The sequence below is a fragment of the Lemur catta genome, chromosome 1 (genome assembly GCF_020740605.2).
Source record: "Lemur catta isolate mLemCat1 chromosome 1, mLemCat1.pri, whole genome shotgun sequence".
In the NCBI taxonomy this organism is placed as follows: domain Eukaryota; kingdom Metazoa; phylum Chordata; class Mammalia; order Primates; family Lemuridae; genus Lemur; species Lemur catta.
Genome location: NC_059128.1, coordinates 11,296,022 through 11,314,098, shown reverse-complemented (window position 1 = coordinate 11,314,098; position 18,077 = coordinate 11,296,022). Strand labels below are relative to the sequence as shown.

Genomic DNA, 18,077 nt, shown 5'->3' with positions numbered 1-18,077 from the left:
TTGTGTTCCCTTGTGGATTTGTGAAGCTTCACCTGAGCCTCTGTAAACAGGGAAAGAAAGGTCCCCTCCTAGTCTTGGCGAGAGGGGGCAGGGCCCCTGTCTCTATTGTAGGTGGGCTGCCCTGGTGAGGCTTAGAGGACGATCTGGAAGACCCTTGACATTAGCCAAGACAGGGCCCCAGAGTTGCGGGAGAAGCACATGGATGTGAGTGTCTGCCCATGGGTGGTCCTGTAGCAGGGGACCCACTGGGCTCTAAGTGGCCCAGTTTGACTGGCGGGAGGAGCTGAAGCCAGGCACCCAGACTTCCAGGTGGCTGCTGGCCACTGGCCGCTGGCGCCACAGCCCGGGGAGTTCCCAAGGCAAGGGGCAATCATTGGACCCCACACTTGGGAGCTGTTTTCGGAGGAATCGGTGCTGATAGTGGTCTGTGCTCAATAGTGAAGGACACACCGCAATATGGCAAAAGCCCCGTGGTGATGGTGGACGAGCTCATGAGCTCCAGCCCTCCCAAGTTCAACTTCCCGGAAGCAGGCTTGCGCGTGATGATCACCAACAAGTTTGGGCCCAGGACCCGACTGCGCATGGCTAGCAGGATCATAATTAACGAGGTAAGTTCGTGTAAGGGGCAGGGAGACTCGAGCAGCCCTGGGTGGGTTCTGGCCCTGCGAGGAGGCCCTGGTGTGTTAGGGTCCCTCCCAGGGTTGCTTACAGCTGCACCTGCTTAAGGAAGGAATCTCTGGTGCCTCCTAAGGCCGAACATCACCCACAGCCTGCAAATTTTCCATTCAGGAGGGATTTTCAAAGCAGGCAGCCGTCGCATTCAGTTCCTGAGATGTTGCACTAAGCATTCCAGGCACTAGCGTAGAACTAATTGGAGAAAGGCCAGTTTGAAGGATGGATTGTTTCTTTAAAATGTTATTTAAGGCAAAAAAGAAAAAAAGATGAATGCCTACACCTGTTCTCTGTGGACAGAACAAGCTAGAAGGAAGCTCGAGATGCTGATGATGGCCTCTGGGAACTTCCTTTTCACGCTTGCTGTGTTTATGTTTTATGTTGTGTGTCTCTTTCTCATTTGAAAAAATAAGTTGTAATATTATTTAACGTGTCAACAGAATCGCAAAGATAGCGGGCTTATTGCTCCCCAACTTTTCCAGTCTTGGCTGCATTTGTGCATATTGGAATGTTAAGTCCTATCCTCGGAAGCAGACAGTGGCCAGCAGGCCTTAAACTTCACTAGTAACCAGTAGTCAGCACACAGTTATAGGCAAGAACGATATTGCCCGGTGCTTAAAGGTTCTATGTTTTGAACATTTCTGCTTTGATTTCATACACAATGGTCCCTCTCTGGGGAAAGTGTACTAAAAAAGGGAAACACCTTTTCAAGCTTTGAATCATTATAAATCATTTTTGGTCCAGTAAAATTTAAATCAATGAAGTTTTACTGAATCCTGGTCATTTTTTATGAGTTTAATAGTTGTACCCACTGGAGAATCGGGGGTTGAACAACTCTTAAGGATTTGGGGACTTGGGTTTATGGTATGTTTTTCATCACCTGTGCAGCCAGGAAAAGAATAGGTTTTGAGAAGTTGGTAAAATGTTGGTTGTTATGCCCCAGCTGTTTTAAGCTCCTGGGAAAACTTCATCTTCTACCGTGTCGGGATTGGCCTGCCCTGCAGGCTGCTCGGAGCCCGAGAGGCCAGGTTCAGGGGGCAGAATCCTGAGTTTTATTCTCATCTCCACCACTAACCCACTTGATCCAAGGGCATTGGATGGGTTGTGGTCAGCTCTAAAATTGTCAGTGACACACATTGCAAGGCTGGGCCTGGAGGTTAAGCAGTGACTTTAGGGAAGTTCTTCATTGAATGGAAGTAGGGAGAGTAAAAACCACACCATGCCTGGTTTCAGAGTTGTTCATTAGGACCCTTTGGTCTCATTTCTTCTTCAGTCATTTTAATTCCAGAATGTTACAGAGATGTTTGCAAAGCTAAAATTACTCCATGGCAGAAACGCCTATGGGATGATACCCATGTTTGTTCATTATCAAAGAGGGCAAAGCAGCTGAGAGAGGGTTTGCAGGAGGCTGGGTACATGGGAGAGGGGGTGCAGGTATTGGGGGCATGGAGGAGGGCTTTGTTTTCCTTCACTCTAAGGCTGCTTCGATCTGACTTGACTGTCCTCACCCAAAGCCACTGAGGTGAGTTACCAACAGGGCCCAGAAATGCAGCCACCTTTGGTTCCCCCCTCCTGTGAACCTGTCCCACCTGGTCACCCACCTCCTTCATCCCCACAGTGCTACACCTGGAGGCTGTCATTTTGAGCCAGCAAAACTGGCTGTAGTTTACTGAGCACCTGCTATCTGCCAGGCAGGTGCTGGACATCTTACCTGTGTTACAGCTTTAATCTTACAACCTTCCTCCGAGGCCCCATGATATTTCCAATTTAGGTGAAGTAATTTGCCCATCACCACACAACTAAGGGGCGGAGCAGGGATTCCAACCCAAATCTGAGTCTAGACTCAAAGGGAAGATGCATACACGTTCCTAGGGGTCAACCTGGTCCCGTCCCCGGCCCCTTCCTTCTGTCTTATAATATCCAGGCCTGCTTGAGTTGGTAGTGGTTGCCTCTTCCACATGGCAGCCGTGCAAACATCAGGCATCAGTTGCCACCCCTAATTCTCTCCTTGAGTGTAATGTCCCTGGAATGGTGGCAGGGTTCCAATCCGCACCATCCAGCTACTCTCCTATGGATACCTTCTGGTATGTTTCTCCCAACACGTCACCTCCCTTGTGTTATAATCAATGCCTCTTTTGATACAGCTTCAGCTATCTTTAGATATTTTTTCCTAGGTTCCATTGTCTGTTGATTCCTGGTAAGCTGGAGTTAGGAGCCATCCCCACCCAGTCCCCACCATTCATGTTACCACTAAGTCATACCCACCTCCACTGCAATTCTGTCCTTGTACAGCTAATTTTGTTTTTTTGTTTCTTTGGTTTTTTTTTTTTTTTTTTTGGACTCCAAGGATGACCTGTCATTTAACCTTTGGTATCAAAATATCAGGCCTCCCTGTCTGGGCCTGAGTCTTAGGCATAGGTCACTTTGTTCTTTTTGGTGGGCTAAGTGTCGTAGACTCCTTGTAGGAAAAAAATTAAAAACTCCCACCCCACCCTAGACTTCATGATTTAGAAGTCCATGCTAAAAACCAACATGAAGGCAGTTAAATGGTCAGTTTTTTATTCTAGAGAAATAACATGCTTCCATTTAAGTGATATAATGGCTGCACACCCCATAACCACAAGGATAGGTGTTGGGTGCACAGTTATAGAGTATTGCCTTGGGGACATGTTTCCTGTCCCCTGGCCTCCTGCTGAAGTAATTGGCTGGGGGATGTATGTGTCCCTTGTGTGACAGTCATTGCCCACAAAGCCTAAAGCTGATTGGTAAATATTTTTGCTGAGAGCCAGATAAAGGTGAGCTGTGCAAAGGCAAGTAGGTTCTTGGGAAAGTAGAAACCTGTTGATTTCATGAAGTGTGGAATCTGTCTGTGCTGGTTTAATAGAAACCCACGGGTCTGGTGAGGAAGGGGCACCTGGGCTTGGTAGACGGAGGCAGCCTTTATCAGTAACCACGGCGAGATGGGGGGAGGGCAGGGGGTGGATTTGGTCACGGACATTTGCCTTTGAGAACACGCTCGTTAGACGTGCTGAAAGACCCAAAAAGGCCATCCAAATGGCCAGCCACCCAATAAGATGTTCAACGTTGTTAGTTGGGGAAATGGAAACTAAAACCACAATTAGGTACCAGCACACACCTACCAGAATGGCTAAACTTAAAAGGACTGATGGTACCGAGCATTGACAAGGTTGGGAAGCATCTGAAATTCTAACCCAGTGCCGATGTGAGTGTAAAATGGTCCAGTATGCACCTACCTTATGACCCATCAGTCCCACTGCCAGGTAAATACCCAAGAGGAATGAGTGACTGTGTCCACAGAAAGACACGTACACAAGTGTTCATAGCTGCATTCTTCATCGTAACCAAAAAGAGGAAACAATTCAAACACCCATCGACAAGTGAGGGCTATAGTGTGGGTTATCCGTACAATGGAATACTACACAGCCATGATCAATATCAAACTACTGACTCGCACAACAACATGGGTGAACCTCATGGGTGTTAAGTTGCATGAAAGAAGCCAGACATAAAATAGCACATAATGTCTGAATCCATTTATGTGAAGTTGAAGTTCAGGAAAAACTGATGTTTATAAAAGTCAGCATAGTGGTTACCATGGTAATCTCTGGAGTTGGGGTACATAGGCTAGGTGGGGGCCTGAGGGAGTCCTCTAAGGGGCTGGAAATGTTCTATGAGTTTATCTTGATGTAAAACAACATTGAGCCATGCACTTAAGATAAGTACACTTAGGTATGATACACCTTAAAAGAAATTAAAAATCACGAAAACCATGCAGGGCTTTCCCTGTGACAGTCCTCAGGTGGCTATGACCATCCACCACTGTGAACGTGGAATGATGGCGTCATTGGCATCGTGGGCTGGGTTATTGATTTGGCACCAAGAAGGGGAGGCCCAGGCCCTCTGGTAAATCCTCCAAGGCCTCCTGGTAACCATCCAAATAGAAATGAACAAATTTAGGTGGATTGCAAGGCCTTTAGGCTGATTCTCAGGCAAACCTGTCTCCAAGGGTGGTGTCCTAGGAAGCCGTAGGAGCTGAGTGTAAGGAACGAGGCAGTTGTGTGACATTTGTCACAGGCCTTGGTGTCTGACTTGCCTCCTGTCCACCCAGCGGCAGCGACTGATCAACTCGGCCAACGGAGTGGGCAGCAAGCCACTGCAGAACGGCAGGCACGAGAACATCGAGAATGGGAACGTGCCCGTGGAGAACCCCGAAGACCCTCCGCAGGATCAGGAGCAGCAGCTGCCGCCGCAGCCACCACCCCCAGAGCCAGAGCCGGTGGAGGCAGCCTTCCTGTCCCCCTTCTCCGTGCCCGGTGAGTTCTCAGGGGTGCCGGGCTCTGGGGGCTCCACTGAGACCAAGCCCGGGTCTTCAGGATAGAGAACTGGACCTGGAGGGCCATGAGGGGCTGGTGCAGAGGGTCGGCGTTAGGTCACCAGAATGCTTAGGAGGTGCTTGGCGAGTCCGTCATCAGCGCTGAGCCATGGGCCAGAGCTGCAGTACGGTGTTGTGGGAGCCTTGGGCCCCAGAACAGGCCAGCTGGTGGCTTGGGCAGCACCAGAGACCCCTAGGGACAGCACTTAAGCGTTCAGGGCAACTGGTCTTCACAATAAGAAAAAGCAACCAACATTATTTTTATGGACTTTCTCAGACTCTCTCAACCCTTGCTGCATGGGAAGGCCACTTTGCCTGCACATCGCTTATTTGCTGGGACAGGGTGTTCTAAGGCCACAAATAACTCTTAGACAGTTACACTTTTATATATGTGAAGCCCTCTTCTACCCGTAAATGAGTCAGATCGGACCGCGATTTTGCTGCAAGCCCTCCAGTGTCCTCCTGGAGTCTGACCTGCGGGGCCTAGTGTCACCCAACTGCCGGGTCCTTGCTGTTCTTTTCCCTCTCCTGCCCCCTGCCCCAGCCACAGTGGCCTTGTCACTGTTGTTTCTAGAGCACGCGCTTTGCTGGAATGTGCCGCCCCAGTTATCCACAGGGCTGGCGCCTTTGTCGCCCTTGGGTGTCTGCTTAAATGTCATCAGCGTGGACTTCCCTGGCTACCTCATCTAAAATATTTTATATCTTTCTTATCTTGTGTGTCAGATGTCACACAAAATGTCAGTTCCACAAGGGCCGGCACCCTTGCCTGTTGCATTACTGCTGCGTCCCCAGCGCCCAGGCCTGGCACAGAGCAGGCGCTTAGTAGGCATCTGTCAAATGAATGAATTCAGGTGTCCACCTGTGGGAGGGTCCCAGGCCCCACCAAGTCTGCCTTCATCGTTAACCAAACCTTCCGTGAGGTCCTCAGCAGTCCTGGCTGGGAAACGAAGGCCTGAGCTGTCTGGCCGCATTCTTGGAGGCTTTTCTCCCGGCGTGCACTGTCCTGAAAGGCAATTCCAGAACTTGATGTTTTTCTGAGAAGAATTCTGTATTTAAGACCGGCTCACTCAGTGCCTGATCTGGGAGTTGGCTCTGGAAGGACAGGGGCTGTCCTGCCCCCTGCCCCAGCTCTGCAGGAGCACCTGTGTCCAGTCAGGGCACGTGGGCCTGCCAGGCTGGGGTGCTCCTCCTCCGGGCTCCGTGGTGAAAGTGCAGACTCCACATGGAATCACGGACTTCCTTCGAGTCTCTGGGTTAGAGAGTCCCCATGCAATGACATACTCGTTGCAGCTACCCAGGGGCTCTTGCCAAAATGCAGGGCTTAGTATATAAGGATGACTCATCTCTCCATTTCCTTCAAGCCTTGAGTTTGGCAGGATTGGGTGGCAGGGGGACCCCAGGACTAACCACCCTTTTGCCTTGTCCTTGTACTGGGATCTGGGAGGTGGCTCTGGAGGGACAGAGGCTGTCCTGCCCCAGCTCTGTGGGAGCACCTGTGTCCAGGTGGGGGAAATCCCTCCTCGGAGAATGACTGTGGGGTCTCTGGGAAGGTCACCTCCCAGGGTGGGGGGCTTAGAATGCAGCTGTCTTGCAAGGGTGTGCCCTCCCTGCTCACAGGGAGTCTGCACCCCCAAGTCCTTCTCCGGGGAACTCTGCCCTTCCCAGGGGGCAGGACTGTTTGCGTAGGAGGCCACCTTCTTCCTCCAGCCAGAGGCTCAGGACGTCCCTCTGGGCTTGGCTCATGGACAAGCTTCCTCTGAGTGTGTCTTCCCTCGCCCTCAGGAACAGGCTGGGGCTTCCTGCATCCCAGTGGACCGCTCCCTTTGTGTCCCTGCGGATGTGTTTCCAGGTGTTGCCCTTGGAAACCACAAGTTACTTCCTCTGCTTCCTCCCCTCCCGTGTGAAGGAAGTTGTGCAGAGCTGCACGGCTGCTGCTTGTTTGGGTGTGTATGGTGGCCTGGTATTAGCACAGGTTTGCAGGACATTGGAGCAAGTCGGTGAGACTCTGCACCCCAGAGAATCTCATGCTCTGGGCCCTCATCCACCTCTGTTGGGGTCTCACAGTGACCTACGGCTAGAGGGCAGCTCTGAGGGTGCTTCTCGGGGGCGGATGGAGCTAGCGTTCTCCCGAGTTGGCCCTCTAGAAGGAATCACGGGGCCAAGGGAGGCATAACCCTGTGGCGGGGCTGTGGGAAGAGGAGAGAAGCCGTCCCACTGGTCAGCTCGGAGATGGCGTCCCTTCGTGTGTCGGGGAATGGTCTAGCCAGACCGACTTTGCTCTGCCTCCGGGGATAGGCTGGGAGTCCAGGAGTCCTGGATTCGAATCTCAGCCCCAGCACTCATCAGCTCCGTGGCTCTGGGCAGGCTGCGCCACCTCCCTAAGCCTCTGCGCCTCATCCACAAATGGGAGTCTTGGGGTGGGGAACTTACCTCCCGGGGTTGATGTGAGCAGTAAATGAGGTCATTTAGCCAAGGTCTCTGCACCACACTGTCTGACACACAGAAGGTGCTCAGTAAACGTTAATGCGGATCATAGTGTGCTGTAGCACAAGCAGTGTTCCAGAAAGGTTGCAGGTGCCAGAATCCCTGAGGGCCTGGAAATAGTCAGTCATTCCAGGGGTCAGGGAGAGAGAATGAACATGCACTAAGCACCTGTTACGTGCTGGGCTTCAGGCGCTTTGCGACAGGGTGATTCTCTCTGTCAGTAGATACTTGGGTACCAGGCTCTGTCCTGGGCTTTGAGGATCCAAGTGGGGACAGGACGCCATGGTCCTGCCCTCTGGGAGCTTCCAGACCTGCAGGGCAAGTCCAAGCAGATAGTGATGTGATGTGCTTCATCCATTGGCCCCCTCCCTTACCACACAGCCGACAGGTCTGGGGTGGGAGGCCACAGCCTGCTGCCCTCCCTCTCTTCCCACCCGGATGAGGGGTGGCCGGAATGCCCGGGCATATCCTGCTTCTGTGCCCACCTGGTCTGACGGTGGATTTACACGTGGACACCAAATACAGCTGCATCTTTCCACTTTTGACTGCAGAGGCTGGTAGTTAGGCCTCCAGGGCTGGCTGTTGGCTGGGGGAAGAGGAGGAAGAAACCATGGTCTGCAGTCCTGACACTGCCCTGAAACAGTCACCCAGAGACCCTGGGGAGGCTCCGGTGCAGGTTGCTTGTTTGTGGTTGGCGTACAGTCTGGGAGGTCCTGCAAGGCCCCTGAGGCCACACCCTGGCCCAGCTACAGGACTTTTTTCTCCCGCCCCCAAAGGATAAGGAAATCACATTGTGTTCACTGGGATGCCGGCCTTCATGGCTGCATTTATTATAGCAGCTGACATCCACTGGGGACTTGCCATACGCCAGGCACTCAGCAAAAAATAGGGAATTCATACAGAGCTCTGTCTTACCTCGGGCTGTCGGAACAGAATGCCATAGACTAAGCAGCTTAGACAACAGGTCTTTATTTCCCCACAGTTCTGGAGGCTGGAAGTGTGAGATCAGGGTGCTGGTTCTGGTGAGGGCTCCCTTCCTGACTCGGAGGCGGCTGCCGTCTTGCTGTGTGTTCACGTGGCATTTTTTTGGTGCATGCACATGGCGGAGGGGAGAGAGAGAATCTTCCTCTTCTTATAAGGCCACTGTTGCATTAGGACCCCCCTCTTATGATCTCACTTAACCTTGCTTACCTCCTAAAAGCCCGGTGTCCAAATACGGTCACGTTGGGGGTGGGAGCTGCAGCATAGACTTGGGGGTGAGGGGCACAGTCCAGTCCACAGCAGGATGTGGCCGAGCTGTGCGCCGTGCCCTGTTCTTTGTGCATATCCTTTCCTTTAGCCCCCACCGCAGCACACGGCAGAGGAGGTTATCTCCATTTTACAGAGAAGGGAAGAGAAGTGCAGGGAGGTTACGTGACTTGCCCACAGTGTCCCAGCCACCGAGTGGAGAGCAGAGTTTCCGCCCCAGCAGCCTGTGCTGACCACCCGCTGGGCAACAGTGCCTCGTACTGTGCACTTGCATTTAGTCTGCGCTGCTGATCCCCAGCTTACAGAGAGGGAGACCGAGGCTCAGAGTCTTCCTAAGTCCCACAGCCATTACATGGGAGCCACCCTTCCACCCTGTGCTTCCCAAGCTGTGAATACCATCGAGGGCCGGGCCAGCTGGGAGCAGGGTCCACAAGCCCAGGCTGTCACGTAGCCAGTGCATGGCCTCAGATAGGTACCCTCAGCCTGGGGTGCAAGTCAGCGCATTTCAGTGTGCTGTGTGTGTTTCTCAGAAGTCCAGGCCTTTGGACACTGTTGGAGCAGTAATAGGAGGTAAAGCTTATTGAGGACTTCCTCTGGGCCAGGCAGGGTGCTTAGCCTGTATTGTCATTAAGTCCTCATGACACCCTAGGAAAATAGGTACTATTATTGTTCCCATTTCACAGGTGAAGCAGCTAAGGCACAGAGAGGCTTAGTTGCCCAAGGTCACACAGGAAGAAGGGGCAGAGGAGGGATTTGCACGCTGGCATTCTAACCCCAGACCCCAGATGTGCTTAGGGGACAGCACTGCGGCCCAGCCAGTGGGTTCTTCTGGCTCATCCTTTCCGTCGGAGCCCAGAAGGAAACCAGTTGCCTCTCTGCAGGGTGCTGGTGTCTAGCTCATGTGCAGGGTGCCGAGTAACTTGTGTCTGTGTTGAGCAGACCATCGAATTGGGTTGAATTATGGACCCTTGGGGATCTCACATGCTCTCTTCAGGGCTTGGGTGGCACCACTCGGCCTTCTCTTCCCTTATTATAACAAAACCCAGAGCAGACGATGGGAAGATTTCAGCAAGATTTTAGGGCTGATTCTCCACCCCAACCCCATCTTCCTCAGTTCTAGGTAGTTCCTGAGAAAGCTGAGCTTGTTGGGAGGAGACAGGTCTCGTGGGTCCTTCCCAACTCAGCAACCCAGCTGCGCAGCCCCGAGGACCTGTTCTTGCCTTGTCCCTGCCGGGCACGCCTGCAGCAGCAGGAGAGAGACCGCAGGCACTGTGGCTCATTTACATGTGCAATTCCTTGCACGGCTCCCGTCACGGGCCCCGGAGACACGCGGCACTTTGTGGTGGAAATGATCTCGTTCTTGCGTCAGTCTCGGGAGCCACCAGAGAAATTGCACATTCAGTTGATTGTCGCATAAGTCAAGGTCAGGATTTTAGAGAAGCGTCCTTGTCAGTCACTCTGTGCAGCGCTGAGGTGTCAGTTCACAGACCAGTTAGAACAAACACTGGCTGAGCATCCTTTTAATATAGTGGGGTTTTTTTTTTTGAGGTATAATTGACTTATCATAATATTCACACCTTTAAAGTATACAATGCAGGGCTTTTAGTATATTCACAAAATTGTGCAACCATCACCAAAATCAGTTTTAGAACATTTCCATCACCCCAGAACGAACCCCTTTCTTCCTCCCCCTAGCTCCTGGAAACCGCTAAGCTACTTCTTGTCTATTGGGATTTATCTATTCTGAATATTTCATGTCACTAGAACCATGCAATATGTGGCCTTTGTGACTGGCTGCCTTTGCCTAGCGTGACATTTTCAAGGTTCATCCACATTGTAACGTGCATCAGTACTTTATTTGCTTTTATGGCTGAATATTCCATTGTAGAGATAATGTCACATTTTACCCATTCATCAACTGATGGACATTTGGGTGATTTCCACTTTTTGGCTCTGAATGGTTTTTTAAAATAGCAAAGAGAGCATCATGGAAAAGAAGGCTCAGTATTTTTTATCTAAATGAAGGCAATATTCTTTTAAGTTCTCTATGGTCAGCAACAAACAGTCTCTGAATTCTAGAATTAAACGGGATCTTGGAAATTTTTCGACTAGCCTTCTTGTATTCCAAAGAGGGAAACTAAGGCCCAGAGAGGGGCAACGGCTTGCCCAAGGGACAGTCTTAACCAGACAGAACCAGGCATCGGAGCCACCTGCCCTGGGAATCTGTTCCATGATACCCCTCCCAGCCCCCCACACCCCACCCCCAGCCAGGCCAGCGCCGTGTGAGCTGGGAGGGGTGGTGCGAGGTGAAGGCCCTGCCCAGGACCGTGTGCACCAGGGTCCTGAACAAAATGCCAGCCACAGGAGCCCACACAAGCTCCCTTACACTGACAGAGGGACTTTCACATATGAGTTTGGAGGGGTGGGGAGGGGGGTGTGCTGCCGCTGCAGCTGAAGCCAACATCCCCACGGCCGTGCGGACAGCAGTGACTCACAGCAGCAGGAAGGTGGTCTGGCCTCGCCACGATTCTGCTCTTCACATTAGGAAGCCTAATTTGATTCTGGAACTTCAGGTTCTGGAGACTGTTGGCGTTAGCCCTCCAGCGTCTGCAGATGCACTGGAAGGAGCTTGGAACACGGGGGCTGCAGGGGGCCAGTTCTGCACGTCACCTTCCACGGGCGTTGTAGTGAGGTTGACGACGAGCAGTAAGGCTGTCTTAACTGAGGACTTGACTTGGACCAGACCAAAGGGCCACTGGGGAGCCTGTGCAGCTTTCAGAGCCTCGTGGGGAGGCAGAGGACAGGCCCCCACCGAGAGCTGCACAGAGCACCCTCTCTCGGGCACCTGCTCTGTCCCCGCACCATGCTCAGCATCTCGTATTTGCTACTTACAGTCTCCACGACAGCCCTGCTGGGGTCCCCATTTCCCAGGTGAGAAACTGGGGTTCAGGGTGCCTCACACAGATGAGCAGGTGCCATGGTCAGGGCTCGCACCCCAGCTCTGCCAGGCCCCAAGGTGTTGCCCTCTGACTGGTTCCTCTGTTGACTTTGGCCAGGACGGCCCTGTCCTCATCTGGAATGTCCACACTGGAACACAAGGGGCAGCCGGCAGGAAGAGGAGGAAGGAGGCCAGCTGCCAGGTCTGCGGGTGTGGGAACACCGGGAGCCTAGACGGCTCCACCCTGCTGCCAGCCAGTGTGCTCGGTGTTTAAGCCAAGTGGCCTGCAGCAGAGGGGGGGCCAGCAGGTGTTCCTGATTCCTTCGGTGTCTCTGTGATACGGCCTCGATTTAACTCCCCAGGGCTTGCAAAGTCAAGGCGAGGCCTTCAGAGGCAGGACAACGTGCTCTGAACTTTTTGCTTTTCTTTAGTCTGTTCAGGGTTCCTCACGGAGGGTGGGCAGGGACGGTTTTCGCTGTCTCACAGTTGAGGACGTGCAGACTCGGAGTAAGTGTCCACCCAGTGCCACACAGTCAAGAGAGACAGGACAGGACAACTCTCTGTGTCGGTGGCCTTGAGATCCCTACAGTGGGTGCAAAGCTGGCTGTGACTTGGGTCATCTCTAGTGTGAAGGAGCTGGTGCACCAGCCCCTGATGTCCTTCCAGCGCTGGTACCTGTTTCCATCCAGTTCCAGAGTTAGACTTTTGGAGCCTCAGCATGGGGGCTGCAGGACCATCTGCAGTTCTGGGGGAGGGTCTCTGGGACCGGCACCAGGGAGGGAACTGTGGGCCTGGCTTCTCCGTTGTCTGGGAGATCCTGGTCTGCAGGCCTGACCCGTCATTCCCTACGAGGACAGTGGCTTCTGTGAGGAAGCGTGAACAGGGTCCCACAGTTGGACAGTGTCACCGGACTGTGCCAGTGCACGGGGAGGCTGAGCCACGGCTGCCTCCCTCAGGAAGGGCCCCAGCAGCTTCCCAGGCCTCTGTGCTGGGCTGCCAGGGGGGTGTCTCTACAGCCACATCTGCATGTCAGCGCTCAGCAGGGGCTGCCTCTGACTTTGCTGACACCAAATGTGTTCTCTCACGTCATCCCTTTCATTCTTCCCTTTCCCCCCAAACCTCAGCTTGGTTCAACTGCAGGTCTTGGCCTCACCTGTTTCCTCCTGAGCCCCTCTTCACCCCTCTAGTGCCCTCAGGATCAAAGCATACCCTCCAGGAGGTAGGACAGTTGTCGCCAAGAGGCTTTGATATTGGACAGTCATGGAATTGAGTCCTTGATCTGCCATTTCCTAGCTGTGTGACCTTAGACAAATTACCTTACCTCTCTGAGCCTATTTCAGTCTCTGTAACAACCCAACCCAGGGCTTGATAATAGCAGGTACTCAATAAGTGGAAGTTAATGTGTTTGTTAACATCAACGGTAGCTAAAATTCAAGTGCTTACTCTCAGAATAGCCCCAGGCACTATTCTAAACACATCTCACAGGTTAGCTTATTTTTAGCCTCACAATAGCAAGGTGAGGTAGAGATTCTTGTTATCCCCAGTGTTTAGAGATGAGAAAACTGAGATACAGACAGCCTAAACCCTTCCCTAAGGTCACAGAGCTGGCATGTGCACCTGGATATCTGGCTGTTAACCACAAAGCGGCAGTCAGTTTAATAGTAAGTTAAGACCCCATATAGAAAGCAGTCAGTGCAACGATAAGTCTAAGGATACAGCAAAAATGTAGTAACAATAACTAAAAAATATTGATTCTAAGGTTCATTCACCTCAAAGAATAAGAGATTGGAAAAACTTAATGGTTCCCCTTCTCAAGAGAATTTTTCTGTTTAGATCAAATCCATGAGCTAAAAATATGAGGCTCTAATCTGACAGTTGACACCTGCCAGCCGTAAGTAGTAAAGGGACGTTCATGGGCCCTGGAATCAGGGGACCCACCAAGCAGGCAAGTGGTATAGTTCAGAGGACCCAGGATTTAGACTCTGAAGACCTGCATTCAAGACCTGGTATTACCTCCCACTGTCTAAGATGCTTAAGTAAGTCACTGAATTTCACCAAACTTCAGTTTGCTTACATGTGAAATAGGAAAAATACATCCCAAACTGATCTGAGAACAGAGTATTTGTGAAAACAGTTTCTAAGGTGTGAGGCACAACTCAAATGTGAGATGGGTATTCATGAATCCAGCCTTGACAATATTCCCACCTCCACCTATTTCTCCTTCCCTCCCCACAAAGGCCACTCGCTGGGGAAGCAGGGTCTGGTTGTGGCTCTGCCACTGATTTTTGTGAGATTTTGGTTAGTTCATTTGCCATTAGTTCATGGGATTGGGTTTTTCTTTTTATAAAATGGAGTTCACCAAGTGGGATTTATTCTAGGAATGCAAGGTTGGTTCAACATACAAAGATCAATCAATAGAACGTACCACATTATCACAATAAAGGACAAAACCACATGATCATCTCAATAGACACAGGAAAAGCATTTGACAAAATCAACACCTTTTCTTGGTGAAAAAAAACACTAAAAAATTTAGGAATTAAAGGAAACTTCCTCAACCTGACTAAGACCATCAATGAAAACTCCAAAGATGACATCATACTTACTGGTCTGAAAGTTTTCCTCCTAAGATCAGGAACAAAACAAGGATGTAGCTCTTACCTCTTTTATTCAACATTGTGCTGAGGCCTGAAGCCAGGGAAAATAGGCAGGAAAGATAAATAGGCATCCATATTGGAAAGGAGGAAGTAAAAATTTCTGTATTCACAGATGACATGATGTTGTGTATAGAAAATCCTAAGGAATCCACATAAAGATAACCCTATTATATTGATAAACTTGCAGGATACAAGATCAACATACAAAATTCAGTTGTATTTCAATATGTTAGCAATTAAAAATTTGAAAATAAAATTAAAACAATTCTATTTGCAGTAGTATCCAAAAGAATAAAATACTTATGAATAAAGTTAACAAAAATACACTGAAAACTATAAAACACTGTAGAAAGAAATTAAAGATGAGGTAAATAAATGGAAGGATATCCCATGTTCGTGGATTGGAAGCTTTACCATTTTTAAGATGACAGTCCCCAAACTGATCTGTAGATTTAATGCAATCCTTATCAAAACTCCAGCTGGCTTTTTTGCAGAAACTGACAGATTGATCCTAAAATTCATATGGAAATGCAAGGGACCAGAATAGCCAAAATAATCTTTAAAAGAACAAAGTTGGAAGACTCACACTTCCTAAATTTAAAACTTACTGTAAAGATACAGTAATCAAGACTGTCTGGTACTGACATAAGAACAGACATATAGATTAATGAAATAGAATTGAGAATCTTGAAATACACCTATACGTTTAAGGTCAATTGATTCTGACAAGGATAACAAGACAATTCACTGGGGGAAAGAATAGTCTTTTCAACAAATGGTGTATACAAAAGTCAACTCAGTATGAAACAGAGACCTGAAAGTATTAGCTAAAAATATAAAACTCTTAGACGAAAACATAGGTATTTGTGACCTGATGAATTAGGCAATGGTTTCTAACCCCCAAAATGGGAGAAGACATTGGCAAATCATAGTTTGATAATGGCCTAGTATCCTGTGTGTCTGTATAGAACACTTAAAACTCGACAAATAAAAAGACAACCCAATTTGAAAATGGACAAAGGATTTGAATAGACATTTCTCCGAAGAAGATATGGCCAATAATCCCATGGAAAGATGCACAACATCGTTAGTCGTTACAGAAATGCAAATCAAAACCACAATGAGATACCACTTCACACCCACTGGAATGGCTATAATCAAAGAAGATGAACAGTAACAAGTATTGGCAAGGATCTGGGAAAATAGGAGCCCTCATACATTGCTGGTGGGAATGTAAAATGGTCCAGCCACTTTGGAAAACAGTCTGACAATTCCTCAAAGAGTTAAACAGAGAGTACTGTATGACCCAGCGATTCTACTCCTAATAATTATATATCCAAGAGGAGTGAAAACATGTCCACACAAAAACTTGCACTACAGTGTGCATAGCAGCATTATTCATAATAGCCAAAAAGTGGAAACAATCCAAATACCCATCAGGGGTTGAATGGATAAGCAAAATGCGACATATCCGTATAACAGAATGTTACTCAATCATAAAAAGGAATGAAGCACTCACCTACACTGCAAAGTGGGTACACTTAGGAAATATGTGCTAAGAGAAAGAGGCCAGACACAAAAGACCATATGTTATCATTCCATATATGTGGAATGCCCACGATAGTCAACTCTGTAGAGACAGAATATTGGCTAGTGGTTGCCAGAGGCTGAAGAGGATGAGGAATGAGCTAATGGGTGTGGGGTTTCTATTGGGGGTGATGAAAATCTTCTGGAATTACATAGTGCTGACGGTTACACAGCTTTTGAATACACTAAAAACCACCTAAGTGTACACTTTAAATGGGCGAATTTTATCATATTAATTATATCTCAGTTCTTTTTAAATGGTGTCAATCTAGAGTGGTGGTTCTCAAGGTATGGTCCTGGGACCACCAGCATCAGCAGCACCTGGGAACTTGCTAGAAATGCAAATTCTCAGGCCCCCCCACCCCCACCTACAGACCTGCCAGATAATTAGCTCTGGGGACCTAGCAGCCTGTCCAGGGGATTCTGATTCACATTCAAGTTTGAGAACCACGGTGGTCTAGAATCTACACTCTCTATGTCTTATAAACACTCCTAGCTCCAAGGTCCATGAAAATCTACTCCACATCATCCAGTGTTACAAATGTCCCCTCATGCCACAAGTTAACCACTCCCTTAATTGGAGTGTCTAATTAGCTTACTGTCCAAATTAATTTGTTTGAGGGTTTTCATCAGCAACTGCATCTGTTCTTAATTTTTCCTCCGGTATGATTAGCCATCTGTTTTGTTACAGTTCATTTTAAAGACGTTTTTGCACATAATTAAATTGTAATTTTCTACTTCAGAAGAGAAATCTGAGAGCAGCCCCTCCTTCTCTTGTTTACGTTTGCACGTCAGTCTGAGTCTGCGGTGAGCGTTTCTCCTGCACCTGGAGGGGTGGCCGTGGAGGGCCAGGAGGGGTTCTGGTAGTGTTGGGGGGATGTCCTTCGGGATGGACATCGTCACCCCTGCAGCCCCCAAAACTCTATTTTTATCATTTCACACGTGAATTAGTGCAGGTGTTTCTAGTGTTGGAGAAACCCAGTTCAGGCTGGTTGAAGCCAAAGAGCTCACAGGGTGGCAGGTTCCCTGGGAGAGTCCGCCTTCCGGCAAGGCTGGACCCAGGGCTCAAGTGAGGTGACGAGACACCACCCATGTCTCAGCATTGCTTTCCCCCGGGTTGACTTCACCCCCGCGTTGGCTTCCCCTGTCTAAGCTGTGTCCCACTGGGGTAGCCCAGTGCACAGACGATGCCTCTGTCTAAGGTAAGGATCGTGTCCGGCAGTGTGTAACAGAAAGCTCAAGTGGCAGAGCCTTAAACTCAAGGGATTTATTTTTCTCCTGTAACAAGAAATCCTGAGATTAGGGAATCTCACAGCTCTATCATCAGTGTCCCATTACTGTTGTCCATGCTTAGTGGGTGGCTTTTTGTCTTCAAGGTTGCCAAGTGGCTCCTGCAGCTCCAGTGTGTCCCTGGCAGGAACAAGGAGGGAAGGGCAGAGGACAGGAAGAGACTTGCTTTCCTGGAAGTGCCACCAAGTAGATTTCCATTTATGTCTCATTGTCCATGACTACCCCTGGCCACCCCTATCTGCAGGGAAGCCTGGGGAGTTAAGACTTTTAGCTGGGAACCAACTGTCCCAAGCAAAATAGAGTTCTGTTAGTAAAAAAAAAAAAAAAAGTTCTGTTAGTATTAATAGGCAGTGATTCTCAGCAAAATTGCTTGTTGGGTCATGTACCCGGCCCAGAATCTATGTAAATCCCACAGTGGCAGAATGTCATCTTGTTCACAGTTGGATTCCCAGTACTTGGAATAGTACCTAGCATGGGGAATGAACACACTAAATATTTATGGAATACATGGTCGGCCAAGCTTGAATCTCATACCCACCCACAGAGCAAGGAGGTAGAGTCAACTCTGTCTGAACCACATGGTCTAATGTGGACTGGAGGGTTGATTCCCTAGAGGAAAAGCAGCATGCTGTTACCATCAAAGGGGAATGGATGCTGGCCAGACAAGAACAATGAATGCCCACTACAGCCTAGAATTGCTCAAAATCTTGAGACCAATTCACATTAACAAAACTCTCAAGAGGCTGATGTATAAACTGAGAGAGAACTCCTGTACCCAGACAGCCTCAGCATGTGCCAGCAAGGCCTG

General features: G+C 49.5%; 1 protein-coding gene across 3 annotated transcripts in view; it reads left to right on the top strand.

The window, feature by feature from the left end:
* SLC24A4 (solute carrier family 24 member 4) overlaps positions 1 to 18,077 on the top strand; it is a 139,739-nt gene that overhangs the window by 104,115 nt on the left and 17,547 nt on the right. For all 3 annotated transcript variants that reach the window (XM_045561916.1, XM_045561908.1, XM_045561900.1), the window contains exons 11-12: positions 439 to 608; positions 4,802 to 5,006. In XM_045561916.1, coding sequence (XP_045417872.1) covers positions 439 to 608; positions 4,802 to 5,006 — 375 coding nt within the window. The remainder of the gene's footprint in view (positions 1 to 438; positions 609 to 4,801; positions 5,007 to 18,077) is intronic.